Raw genomic sequence first — 14,668 nt, forward strand, 5'->3', positions numbered from 1 at the left:
CTCTCCCTGCAAACTTTATTATGACAATTGTTTAAGCAGCCAGGATGTGCTGGTAATAAAGCTGGAGTTATTTGCTGACACTCCATAATATGCCAGTCTCCCTTATAGGAAGAATACCAACTATGTTTTGGTGAAGGGTGCCCACATGTTTAAAAAAATAAAAGGAGGTCTTGGGTTTGCAGGTGCTTCGGAGAAAACCGATAAAACAAAACGAAAAGTAAAGAGGGAAAAACGGGTAATCAGTTCAGTACATCTTTAACAATAATTTTAATAAGTTAATTATTCTTTGGGTATGTGAATTTGGGAAATCCTTGTGGTTAACTGTCAGATATTAAAGATGTAAAACCATATGTTCCCATCAGAAAAAGTATTAGATGCAGGTGACAGAACTATAAACAGACAAAAACTTCTCTCACAGTGGATAAACAAGGTGTAACTAATACCATTTATAATAGCTGTATTTCATCTAGGCATGCCAGTGCTGGTATTGTGCCTGTTGGCTTACTGACATGTCTTAAAGGCACACCTAAACGGAGCAGACCCATAATTAATCTTATTACGGTAGGTACACCTGTGCTTTTCCTGCTATGACAACTCAAATGATTGCTGTGAGTAATAAAGTAAGCATTTCTATGACAGGTGGAAAACCTTTAGCTTAAACTCTGTTGACCTGAGCTATAAACCTAATTTAAGTCTAGACTTGTCCTACTCTGAGAAGTTTGGAATTTCACAAAAATAGTTTGTCATTTTTGGGAAATACTATCATTTACTTTCGCTGAGAGTTATATGAGAAGGTTGATACCACTCCCATGTCTGTGGGGTAACTGTGGAGCTTGGTTTGTGTGTAGATTAAACACAATATTCAACATGTTAACTAGTGAGCTTTAGAAGGGCTGCTCCCAGTCTTTAACGCTAAGCTAAGCTAATCAACAACTGCAGATTCAGAGGTGAGAGTGGTATCTATTTTCTACTCTAACTCTCAGTGAGAAAGCAATAAGTATATTTCCCAAAATGTCAGATTATTGCTTCCATTTTTTCTTTATTTTATGTTCGCAAAATATTTCCTTACCTTAAACTTTATCTGACCCTCACACTGACCCTAATTTGACAATTTAACAGAAACAAATGCTGTCATGAAAGGAAAACTGCGTGCTCGAGCAGGGGGATATGTAGTCATGCTGTAAGTTCATTTTTAAGCACAGTATGTATATTCTGTATGTCAAGTGAACAATGTTTTCATATTGCGTCAGCAATATAACTAAAATAACCCTCATTCCCCCTCAAACATAAAAACGTATTAAAGTTCAGAATCAAATGTAATTCATGTATCATTGTCTGATATTTGACTGAACTGTGCAAAGAAAAAAAAGGTATGAATGTGGTAATGAATGTTTTACTGTTGTTGAAATCCCGGATGTGATGCATGTAGCCTACATAATAAAATGGCTTCATGGCTCTATAGAAAGCATGGTGTAACACTCAACACATCACACAAGAGCATCAGTAGTCACTAATGACTTTGCCGATGATAGATCCTTCTGAATGAAAATAATCAGCTGGGTTCTAACATAAATACTTAGATGTACAGTACATGGGAAGATGTGATGAAATCATTAAAAGAATCACAAACACAGTGACAAGCCTGCTCAGTGGGATCCGCCACTGGAAATCACTGAAAAACATGACAAGATCCACTTGACAATACCTAATTTCAAGGGCCGATCATTTGGTAAGTGACGATGCACAAGCACTGAGACAATCAATGTGCACACTGGTTTAGCTGTCTGCCTTCTTCTCTTCAGCATTCTCTATGCTTTGACTCAGTCTGTCATCACCCTCTTCATTTGACTCAGCTAAATCACGTACTTGGGATTGAAATGCTTTGAAAAATTGACAGCATCATTATTTAGTCCATCATGGCCCAGAAAAAAGACCTCACAAGACTCTCGCTCTCTCCTATTCTGTTTGAAGTCCAGATGGTGTGTATGTTTTCTTTAGAAAAGACAACATTAATTGGGAAAATAATACCTGTAAAATGAGTTTTGAAAAGGAACTGTTGGGAAAAATGTGAATGATGAGTTTTGCATAGAACAAACAATTCTGTTGTTTGAAACAACAAAAAAGGCTTCAAATTAATTTATAATGCTTGTCCTAGTTTGTAAAGTCAAACTTTTACTAATGTTTTACAATTGAAAGCCTCACAAACACAAAATGGAATATATTCAGAACAATAGCAACAGCAAAATATGTAAAATTAAATGTTATAATACAATCTTTACATGCTCCAAAAAGGAAGGATGTGCGTGATTAGTCTGCTGAGTCGTTGTTATCCTCGCTAATCAACACCAGAAATACTAGTTGGTTAAACCTATTCAAATTATTATTTCATTAATGTGCACATTTAAGTTACATATTGACATAGTTTGCATTTGAGTAAAAGTGCCTTAAGTTAAAGCGCTGTATAAAATAAATGTATGATTATTATTATCATAAAGTTTTAACGTCCGTTTGAACGTCAGGGAAATAAGTTGTTAGGACCAAAAATACTTAATTTTGTAGAGAATGTAAAATAAGTCCTACAAACGTTTCAAGGCAAGTTGAAAATTGTGCAATTTGAAGTGAAACATTTCTTGTTCAGTGTGACTTCAGTGTGATATAGTTTTCCTGTACTATGTTAAACATATTTTTAACACTCCATGGTGAATGATTACATTACACTATCTGTTGAAGAAAGAGAGGCGAGAAGAAAAAAGGCCACTACATCAGGATTTGAGGTGTGTTCCGGCGTGTTAGAGTGTGTACTGCTGATGGATCGCAAAACAGTCTACAAAACTCCTTGGTCCTCTGTGGGACATTGATCAGCTGACAGAACAACACAGAACTGGCCGCACCAGCAAGACGTTTCATCACCCTGGACAGACAACCAAATGAAATCTTCATTTCATACTTTGGTATTAAATTTTTTTATTAAAAAATATATTTTTTTAAAAGAACATTCAGGTCTAAAAGGCTGGGATTTGTGTGTTAATCCCCGGAGTCAGTGAGATGCCAACCACTTACCAGGCCTTGAATCCAGCAGCTAAATTCTGATTCTTTCATGACATGACATTTCCTCATAACATGTAACATTTAAGGCACAAAGAAGCAACGAGAAAAGATAACTTAAAAGTGTGAAGGTTGCTAAATAGAAGCCCCAAGTACACAATAGATGGGTCATATTGTCTTCATAATATGTAGCAAATACACTGCGGTCAAAGCCAGAGTTTCATCTGGTGGGATGAGGACAACGTGTCCCAGTGTGTTTATTTTTTATTTTTTTATTTCTTTTAGCTCTTTCCTCCAATTGCCGCCTCGACTCATTGGCTCGCCTTCTCAAACACAAGTCAAGAGTCAGGAATGCTATTTATTAGTGTCCCGCCACATCAAGGGGATGAGTGGGTATTACTCATCCTATGAGTGTGTGACTGACATTTGCTGTTCACTTAGCCAGCTTCCGAGCTGCAACTGTCCTTGCACCGATTCCAGGAAGACTGAGAGAAACTGTGAGAGTCAAAAATAATGAGGCCTGGGTTTAAACGCCACAGCAGGCATTTGAGTTGCCTGTTACTGACATGCCACTTGGTGATATATTGTCCATCTGACCCATGTGGTGGGAGTGTGTTGTCCTAAGCCATCCGAGAAATGAAAGAAGAAAATAAGCTGTATTATTTGCTTTCACAGGAAGTGCTCTATGTTTTCTGTATTGCATCAACAAAATGTTCTTTTTCGAAATTCATATTTTCACAGCTTTTACAGCCCTGTGTTGTGCCTTAGAAAGGCTGCCAGTGAGGGCCACATTGCTGTCGGTGTGACAGTACAGAGTTCCTAAGGTGTAAACAACTTTGGTAATGCAACAGTGTTTAATAATAAGTGGATTTGCTCAATGTTGAAAAAAAGAAGCTCATCTTTAATACATGTCCGCTGCTGGTGTGTCAGCTTCTTGACATTTTAACAGCCACATCCATGGAATGGGACTCACACAGGAAGTCAAACCAGCTCACATCCCCACCACTTTCAGAAACCTCCCAATCCTGTCCTCCATCTTCCTAAGGCCTGGGTGAAAAATCTTGATTTCTGCCGCTTTAACATCTGACATTCCGAAGGTGTCTGATCCCTACTCAAAATGCTGCACAAGCAAACAGGAACTGAGAATATGAGATGAGCACCGGGGAAGTGTATTTTCTGTCACCTCCTAAGATTTGACAAACTGCATGTCATTTTGACACGAGTAAATCAGCATGTTATCAGCAGAAATGTCCTGTTGTGACATCTCCAGAAAACCAAATAACACACTAGCTCGGTGCAGTGAAAGACAAGGGAACGTTAGAGTGGGAATGAAAAGAAAAATCATGACTTTTCCCTCGTGTTATACAGTTCCTAACCTTTTAAAGAAATGGTAGATTCCAACCAGTGTAGTAGTATACTGGCATAGGATGGCTTCTATTGGTCTATTAAATAATTGCCTCATTGTGTAACAGAGGTTACAAATGAAGGAATATTTTGACATTTAGGCTAGCAACAGGGGGCCATTTTGAACCTTATTGGGAGCCTCCCTTCTCCCTTCTTTCATTGTTCACACCTAAAATGTAACATTAACAAAAAATGAATCGGCATTTACCTTTAATACAGTGTTGGTAAACACCTTATCAAAGAAAAAATGTAATTGTTGTTATTAGTGGTTATTGTAATTATCTTTTAAATTCCTCTTGGCCATAAATGATTGTACCTAAACCTAACATAGTTTTTCTCCGCCAGTCATTTTGTTTGGGCACTTTTTGTCCAAAAATACAACATATGTCTTGCTGGACCCCTGTCTCCAGCTAATGGTCAATAAAAAAAAAAATCTCTGCATGCTGACAATGTCCATTTCATGAGGAAGCCTGAAGAGTCAAACACATCCCCAGTTGGGGGCTGGTTTGTCAAATGGCTTCCCACAGAGCGTCAAGCTAGCCCAGGCTGGAGAGAGGCGAAGACAGAGCGAGGGGTACGAGATGAAGACCTGCTGGTTTGGCTAAATGGTACCAGAACAGCCTCTCAGTGTCAGAGATATGCATTAATATAGACCCACATGCCATACACTCATAGGGGCCGTCAATGCTGAAATAAGAGAATAATCAGCGTTTTCCGGAGGGAGATGGCAACCTGCGGTGAGAGAAGAATGCCATGCAGAGATGCAATACGGTGGGAGAACCGGGTGCTTGATGATGGACCACAACCGTACAGCGGAAAATTAAAAAAAAGAAATTTGACCCAGGGTTTTGGAATAAAAGCTTGGCGCTCAACAGAACAGATTTCTTCTCCTTTATCTAGCTACCTGTGGTTTCTGGATTTCACGTCTTTACAGTTCTTTCAAGAAACCCCGTTGCCATAAAAAAAGAATAAAAACTTTAAAACAGCGTTAGAAGTTGCGACTGTGTAATTTTTTTTGTTTCGTTTGTTCCTTTTAAAAAAAAAACTTTTTCTTATGCATAACATTTTTTGACAAAAATAAAAACGTTAAGATTTTTTATCCAATAGCAATATCTAAATGTTTTCATACACTCACACCAGATAAACGGAAATCTATAAACTGATTCACACCCAATATCAGTACCTATCTTGCTTCAAGTAAAAAAAAGTGTTTTAACCCGCTGTGCTTTTGAAACCCCAAGAAGACGTCAATGGGCAAAATACAAAATGGTTGTCCACGGGAGAGCGGTGGGTCAGCATGTGTATATGTGTGTCCAAACATGGATCAGTGGAGACCCCCTACCTGGGCATCGCGCTTCCTCCACTCCTGGGTGTGCTGTTGATGTTGTTGCAGGGTTGCCCTGGCCTGCCTCTCCAGGCTGCTCACCTCCCACTGGCGCTCCTGGACCAGGCTGTCCTTTTCCGCGCTGTGCTGCTGCTGTTGCCGCGTCCTCTCTTGCTCGTGCTGCATGCGCTGCTCAGCCATCTGATTGGACAAGCAGGCAAAGAGAGACTTCATCAGCCAACACACACTCAGAGCAATCCTGTCGTCATGACAACTTGTCCATCTACCGATCCATTCATCCTTTCTTCGTCCTGTTCCTTAAACCCCTTCCCTCCACCTAGAACACCCGTGTGCGCTACCAATTTAGCGAAATTGGTACTAAGGTGGGAAAAAAAGCGGAACTAGTTTCTCCGCTTCCTCACATTGTCAGAAGATGACAAGATGTGATGTGTTTACATCTGGCTTGCCCCTCCACCCTCCCACCTTTAGTGCCAATTGTACAGAGCGGCCCTCAATGTCCCATGCTCTCTTCAAATCTGTCCCCCACGCCCTATTCTGCCATCGGCATATAAAAGAGCAGCTAGTTTGGGCTATGCATGCAAGCTGGTAGAGGTTAGCCATCTGGCTGCAGTAACTACCCAATGCCCCATGCTAGGCGCCTGACAGCATGTGACAATCGGCTTAGGCGATGACTATGATGATCATTATAAACTCAAATCAGTAAAAAAGGACAGCAGAAACCTTGAGAACAGCCAAGTTGCTAAAATATTCTTTATACTGCTTTTACCTGTAATTATATTCTTAGGTTTAATTTAACCAATTTCAAATCCATTTATTACATTAATCAATATCAGTTTCCATGTTTTCACAATAAATGGGATTATGCTCAAGCTGCAAGTGAATTTCCCCATTGTGGGATGAATAAAGTATTTTCTAATCTAATCTAATTACCAAGCTGCTATCATTGGAGTTTATGCTGCTAATAAAGGATATATGAAGTCAGAGTATAGCAAGGAGCTGTATAAACCAAGCAACATGAAGGCTTGCTAACTATGAACATACAGTAAACTTTAGTATCACTGGATTAACAACCAACGACCTGCAATACAGTAGAGGAAAATAAAACACTTCTATTGGGACACAAAGTCCCAATTTTTCACGGCTTAATCATTCTGGCAGCTGAAGCAAGTCTGTGTCCCAGCACAACTGTGAGTGGAGTCACCTGCTGAGAGGTGAGCATTGGCAGCAGAGCTCCCAGCCCAAGCCCCCAAGCTTTTCCCAGGCTCTGCTCCCTTCCCACTCCCCCATGGCGGGGGGACGAGTGACCCCCACACCATCCCGCCGTGCAGCCCCAGCCGGAGCCTGAAAGGACAGCAGGGGCCTGGGGCCCATTCGCTTCCCTGCTTTGAAGCTAATCCCCTTCACATTGTGCTTGACGGCACCCTACCTGGCCTGCCAAAGAAGCGGAGATCCACAGCCTCTATGCCCGCTGCCTTCTCTAGCCCCAGCCCTATCTTCGGACGTTGTGTGCTATTCAGAACAGGTGATGAATGAGGGGCTATCTACAGGAGACCAGATCCCAGAGAGGAAGTCTACAATGGATACTTTATTTTTGCAGCCAAGAATTTACCCCTTAGCTTTGGAGAGAGCTTTGCTAAATGCCCTCTGAAACGGGTAGTGGGAAAAATTATAGCTGAATAAAAATGCATTTTATCTGTGTGGCTGAGATAATGACACACACACACACACACTTCATTTTTCTAGTTCATCCTAGAATTAGACAAACCCTATGCAGAATGTGGGCAGCATCTTCCACATGCTGCCACTGGTGATGCTAATGTTGGTCTACGGTGCATTCCATAAATTTGCACCGCCTTCATTTTCCATAATAGATAGACACAAATGAGATCCACAGCCAGAATAAGTTGTCCCACAGGGATAATCAGATGCATACAGCAGCACAAGTTACAGTTGACAGACTGATGAGAAGGCAAAGAACTCCCCAGCAGGACATACTGCAACAGAAATCGGGGGAGGACGTGGTGGCTTACTGTTCGCTCCTGTTTAGAGTCTTGGGCCATGGGGCCTTCTGGAGGTGAAACAAAGATGAAGAAATGGGCAAGACAGATCCATTGCGAGAAAAACAGCTACAGAAAAAGACGGAGAGGAGATGACAGAGAGCAGACCCAGCAAGGAGCCTGATTGTGACATCACGTAGCGCCAGCGTGCAGCGGAGGATGCTGGGTGCTACGAGTCTTAAAGGGACCGGCTTGGCGTTTATAAGACTATGGCACAGCTTGGTGCCACCATCACAGATACAGAGGGAGTTGGGTGTCACTGCACAGCACGACTCTGTCAGCCTGGCCTGACATGGTTATGTGTGTGTACGTGCAAGACTGTGCGGACATGGGGGGGAATCTGAAGGAAGGAGGGAAAGGAGGAGAAGGGAGGATGAGGAAGGAGGAGTGTGTGGAGGAAAAGTTGAACAGAAGCCCTCTCTGGTCTCAGCAGGGGAGGCTGGGGTGAATGTGAGAGAGGAGGGAGAGAGGGAAGAAACAAACCTCTTATTTCTCCCTGTAGCTTTTGATTTGAAGATGGCCAGTGAGGGGCGCTGGTAAAGTACGTCCTCAAACGTGCATGTCTATAAACTAGACTATTATTATCTATTGTCCCAATCTAACATCTGAAGAATGAAGCTGTTTAAGTTTCCCTTAAAGCTCAAGGCAAAGTCTCTAACCCAGCCATCTGACCTCACTAAATCACTCCAACGTCAAGAGGCAGAGCTATGTCAAGACAATGACGTCCATCTGCCAGAGGGTCGGCTGGAAAACAACTCCTTCATACATACGGTTCCCTTTTTAAAGTCACATTGAAGTTGCCCTTGAGGGAATGTTCTTTTGTGTGCATCTGATGAACAAACTTGACCCCTGCAATCTTGTAACACCAATCTCTCTGGAGTGGTGGCACAATGCACACACGCATGGAGGCGTGGCTAATTGGGTACACACAAAGTACTTGTGGTCATGCTTGTGTGTGTGCAAAAACACAGTATGCAGAATGAACATGCAACATAAAATGATTGTGCTCACACTAACTCATGAATATTCACACATCTTCAAGTGCATACAAATACATTTCCTTTCTTTCTTTCTCTACCCTTCTGTGTAGCTAATGTCACCAGCACTCACATCAACATCATCACAAAGACAGGCCCTTTCATCTTTATGTTTTTATCTTCAAGACAACAGCCTGCCTGATGTGCTGCTAACCCTATGTTGCTGGCTTCAACTGTCAACTGCACCCCCACTTTCTGTAGCAGCAGATGATAATCGTCACTTCAATATTTTCTGCAACGCTTTGATTAATTACCTACTTTTTTGCATGAGATGGAATTAATGATTTGTCAGAACAATATACGGTTGTTGGCACTCAAGACGCCAATAAATTCTCGGTTACTGGATCAATTCTAGAGGAATGAAAATGTCTTTTACAAACAATGTGTTTAACAGTGTAAGCGGCATTGTCTGCTTTCTATGACGGCAATAACTAAAAACATGCATTTTCCACTTTCCCCAGTTAAACTTGATTTTTGGTGGAAAATCAATAACGGAGAACCATTTCTCCACACCTTGGAAATAACATTGGCCTTCTATCCTTCATTTCTAGCTATCTACAGCATATTACATGTGGTGTGAACTCCATTTGGCCTGGAAATGAGTGTTAGCATGCTTATTAAGGGATAGGTTGAGCGCTTGGTGGTTGGAAATCAATCATGTTGTGGATACGGATGGGAATATAGAGATGTGACACCAGTTTGTGCTGCACCCTCTTAATTCTTCTTTATTTAAAAAGGAAGATATCGGGATATATAAATGTACGGCTAAATTATTATGAGTAAAATAACATTCCTGATTACTCTGCCTGATGTTGTACTTGTGATTACACCGAGTTGTGAAGCCATTTAAAGGCATTCATATCTTATATACAAAAGAATGTGGGAATTCACTAATACACAAAACGGGCAAATACTCTACTATAGTTGCACACAGGTTACACAAAGAAAGAAACACAAAAAGGTAACACTCTCTAAACACTGCCTAAAGTGGTAAGATTAGATTTTAAATAAAGGTACACATCCTTTATGGTTAAAAGATTCAGTCACATTGCCAGAAATGAAAATCACCCCTACCAGGCTGGTGAGGTTAAAGTGAATTGTAAGTAATATAAATATAGATTATGCGCCCTGTTGCCTGCAACAACACTTGCTGCCTCCGATATTATCCATTTCTGTGGTTTAATTGAATCCGATGCTCTACAAGATATGTCCTCCTATCAGCAAGCTGGATTTCAATGAGTCGTGAAAATGGTTTCTAGACTCCTAATCGAAGAAGAGTCACAGCGATGTGAAGATAAAGGGACCAAGCGCCTGCTACGCAGATTGCATTAGTTTTTAACTGGCAACATTTAAGATATTTAATGCACCGCAATCCAAACTAAATCTCAAGCGTGTCCCTTATCATGAGAAATTAACCAGGTGGAACAGATGGGGAGCAAAAACAAGACTATTGCAGTCGCCCGGTCCCCTTGGCTGGCTCCAGCTGCCCAAGTGTTCACTGATAATAGAGAAAAGATAACAATGTGATGATGATGAGAGAAGCAAGAGGAGAATTCTTTACCCTGGCTTCATCATGATCAGAGAAGCAAGACAACCGTTCACACATGCAGATACAGGTATAGAAAAACACACTGTAGACAGATGGACAGAAAATAACAGACTCTTACAGACCTGCTGCTCATATTTTTGTCTGAGTGCTTCAAGTTGTTGGGAAAACTCTCTGGCCTGGTTCTCCCTGAGAGACTTGGAGCGGATCAGGTCCTCCTCGACCTTCTGCATCTGGAGCCATGAGAATAAGAAAAAAAAGTGAAGATAATTCAACATTTAAACACAAATTATAAAATGTTTGTGTAAAACATTTAGGCGGGGTCCACAATCTGGAATACATTTATGTTGCTGAAAAGCATACATAATATGTGACTCAAAATCTCATATTTCAGAAGATCGTTCAACATTCTGCTATATTACATATTTTTTCATTAGCTCTGGTTGCAGCATAAGAACAATAAATCTAACGCATGCAGAACTTGCAAGATAGCACCATGCATCTGCAGCAGAGTGATGCCACTGTAACATCTTTCTTTTAATTTGAAATTAATGAATTGCCATTGGGAAGAATATATTCATCCCATTACGTGTGATCTTATCGTAATGATATTGTAATTACAGCACATCAATATATTAACCTATTCATCAAAGTATGATATGATAATTAACATTAAATTTGCAATACCAGTAGTTCACATCAAAATTCACATATTTACAGGTGCAAGAAAAAAGACGCTGTGAGAAAGTCACAAGCTTCTGCATCTTTGATAACTTTGTTTTTCTGAAAAAAAAGGGATATAATATTTATGTTATTTATCTTAACTTCCTTGCAGCCAACCACTTTCATATTTTCTGTTAAGATGACAACAACCAAATCAATTGTAAATGTAATTTACGTAAACTTTGAATCAGGGCTATGCCGTGTGTAACGCTCAGGAAATGCTAAATGTGTTTTGATTAATCCATTTAAAATGCTGAAGCTTCCTTTGAACTATGCACATAACAGAGATTTGATTCTGTGTGGTGCTTCTTTTTTCCCCAACCAAAATAGGGCAGACTCTTTTCTTTAAGTGCAGCCTAAAAGTGGGATGCTGATTTTAAAATGAGAGAAAGACAGACAGAGGCGGAAAGCCATACAGATACAACACTGTCTTCAGAGAGAGAGAGGGAGAAGATGATGAGAGGAAAGATGGAAGGATGAAAAGAGAGAGTAAAAAACTTCTACGACATTAAAGCCATTTGCAGAAGAGCGTGATGGTGGGGTGGGAAGAGAGCGAGAGGATGACAGGGATGCAGAAGAGACTGCTCCTCTCTTAGCTTTGATGTGGGCTGGGAATAAAGTCAGATTGGAGATTGGGATGCCAGGGGCTCACTGGGAAAAGAGGGAACGAGCATGAGATGGAAGGATGAGATCAGGAAAAAAAGAGTAGGAAGAAGAAGAAGAAGACGGAAACAGCGGAAAAACAGACATTTTCCAAGCAACGAGAGAAGAAGATATCACTTCTTGCCATAGTAAAAAAAAAAACACATAGAGCCTTGTATTCAAGAAGCAGGAACAACCAAGAAAGCAAACCAAAGTTCTCTGTCTGTCACTTTTAACTTAGTGTGCTTTTTTTCCTAAGGGGTCTTGAACACATTTTTTCACTTTAAAGGCACAAGATATCTGAGGTTTAGGTGTCTGCCTTCTTTAGGGTTCGTATGCAAGCAGCACAAACATTTTAAAATCCCTCTGGGGAAAAGTTTGCACTGTGTGCCCACAAACATGACAAAGTATAAACTTGACTCCCACCCAACTCTCTTATTTTCTTACACTACGCCATACCAATATGCCGAAAAACTTTACTAATCAGACTTGCTAAAAACTTGCTAATCTCCTGAACATGTCACCCTTCATACAGGACCACACTCAGAGCTGCCTTGTCAATACAGCGCACACAGCAGCCAGGCAATTTGGTTAGCACAGCGGAATGTAAATGCAACTCTATATGAGTATGATAAACTGTAAACAGCAGCGCCAAAACTGATGGTATTGACTGGGTCTGTGTCTGTAGCAGGCTATTGGATTGAGAAACTACTGGGGCAACAGCAGGCCTCATCCACACACACACACACACACACACACACACACACACACACACACACACACACACACACACACACACACACACACACACACACACACACACACACACACACACACACACACACACACACACACACACACCAAAAAAAGCTTAACAAAAACGCCTATAGCCAAACTGTCTTGTAAGACAGCATCCAAAGTTTACAGCTGAGCGCGTATTGATTGGAGAACTCTCACAATAAGCAGCAGCCCACACGGTGTAAAGTGCTGATTGTGAGGCTGGCCTGTTGTACTAATTAGTCTGGCTGTTTAATACGGTTCACCCATTCTTCATCAAAACCCCATCATCCCATGTCATGCCCACTGAGAGGAAGTGAGGTCAACACGCAATAGCAGAGTAGTAAATGCAGCTGCCTAATGAGTAGAATAACAAATCATGTTGTTCATTTGGGATAACTAAATGAGTGAAAACGGCCTGGGGATGATAATGTTCTTTTTTTGTGTCTTTTAGCATAGGGGCAGTTGAAAAGGAAGTGAAGAGGAGGAATTTAAGTGCAGCCAGCATTGCATCTGTGGTCATGCTGTGTCTCTGCAAATACAAAATGTGTGTAACTGCATTGTCTTGGTTACCGCCTGTGAAACAGCAAACATGAGAGAATACAACAGGAAAATGTACAAATGTGCATGAATATTAGAGACCGAACTTGATGTACAGCATGTACAAATATGATAGAATGTGTTGAACAGGTGTGAATGGATACTGCTTTATGTAAGTTAATATACTTTGTGCATTCAATTCTAAGTGTGTCGTGTGTGTGTGTGTGTGTGTGTGTGTGTGTGTGTGTGTGTGTGTGTGTGTATAAGCGCCTTCCACCAGTGCCTTGTTTGCCTTGAATGTGTGTATCAGACCTGGAGTTTCATTTCCGCATAGGTCTTCTCCGAGCTGAGCTCCACCTGTTTTTTGAACTGCTCCAGTGCCATATCTGCCTGCTGGATCTGCTGCCTTTGGCTCTCCCTGGCTCTGTCCAGCTGGCTCTCCATCTCCCTTTAAACCAAACCAAACACACATACATGCAGAAATTAATATCTCTATAAATCCTTTGTCTATAAAGTAAGTGACCTTTACTGTTATAGAACTTTCAAATCAGTTAAAACGTGCTTTCAAGACGGAAGAAAAGAGAGACAACAGAACAATGGATTAAGAAAAGCATTTTCTTTTTTTACTCTTATTAAAAGGAGTAAAGAGTAATGGAAAAATCATTTTAGAATACAATTCTTTAGTATCTATCACCTTAAATACCTTAGTGTGTGTGTGTGTGTGTGTGTGTGTGTGTGTGTTCCATGCCAGTACACTGTTGCCATTGCTGGCAAATGTCAGGTCACAGAGCTGCGGGCTGAATGGATTGACAGGCATACTGAGAGGGACAGCCTCGTACTGAGAGCTGTCAGCGCCCAGCCATGCGGCCCAGCCACGACATCATCTACAGCAACACCAAGTAGCTGTCAAGAAAAACCCACAGAGGGTGTGTGGGGACAGGAGTATGTTTTCGGGGTGGAAGGAAAAAGGGTGAAGAAACGTCAGTAGTGAAGGGAGAGTATGAGGGTGTTATTTTTGTAAACCACCTGAAAATTTACATGTTGAAATATACAGTCATATAGCGAGCACATACTATGTCCTGAACTTAATTTCACCAATACAGGTCTACAAAATTTTATCCATCGAAAAATTGGATCCATAAAAATAAGATTATAAGATCTATAATGCCCTTTTATATTCATAACTGATGAGCAAACTGTAGTCACGCACAATGACACACATGATTTGTTTTTGACTAGGACCAAGACCTGACTATGAGCCAATCATGTCATCATGCGTTCACATCCCACATATTTTATCAGCTCCAAGTGTTTGTTATATAATATTCACATTGGGTTTTGGCAGACTCCTAAATGGATTACACAACCTATCTGAAGAGAACATGTGGTCGAAATCCCATCAAAAATCTGGATATTACTGTAGTTAAATGTTTACTGTAAACATTTTGGTTGTTTTAATAAATAATATATGCCTGAACAATAGAACATTATTTACAGTAAGGGAAAAAAGTATTTGATATCCTGCTGATTTTGTACATTTGCCCACTGACAA

At 40.8% G+C, this 14,668-nt stretch overlaps 1 protein-coding gene across 6 annotated transcripts in view; it reads right to left on the reverse strand.

The window, feature by feature from the left end:
• cep112 (centrosomal protein 112) overlaps nt 1–14,668 on the reverse strand; it is a 102,682-nt gene that overhangs the window by 42,356 nt on the left and 45,658 nt on the right. For all 6 annotated transcript variants that reach the window (XM_032536686.1, XM_032536684.1, XM_032536683.1 and 3 more), the window contains 3 exons: nt 13,429–13,564; nt 10,560–10,667; nt 5,792–5,974 (listed from right to left, as the gene is read on the reverse strand). In XM_032536686.1, coding sequence (XP_032392577.1) covers nt 5,792–5,974; nt 10,560–10,667; nt 13,429–13,564 — 427 coding nt within the window. The remainder of the gene's footprint in view (nt 1–5,791; nt 5,975–10,559; nt 10,668–13,428; nt 13,565–14,668) is intronic.

Source organism: Etheostoma spectabile, chromosome 15 (genome assembly GCF_008692095.1).
Source record: "Etheostoma spectabile isolate EspeVRDwgs_2016 chromosome 15, UIUC_Espe_1.0, whole genome shotgun sequence".
Taxonomy (NCBI): Eukaryota; Metazoa; Chordata; class Actinopteri; order Perciformes; family Percidae; genus Etheostoma; species Etheostoma spectabile.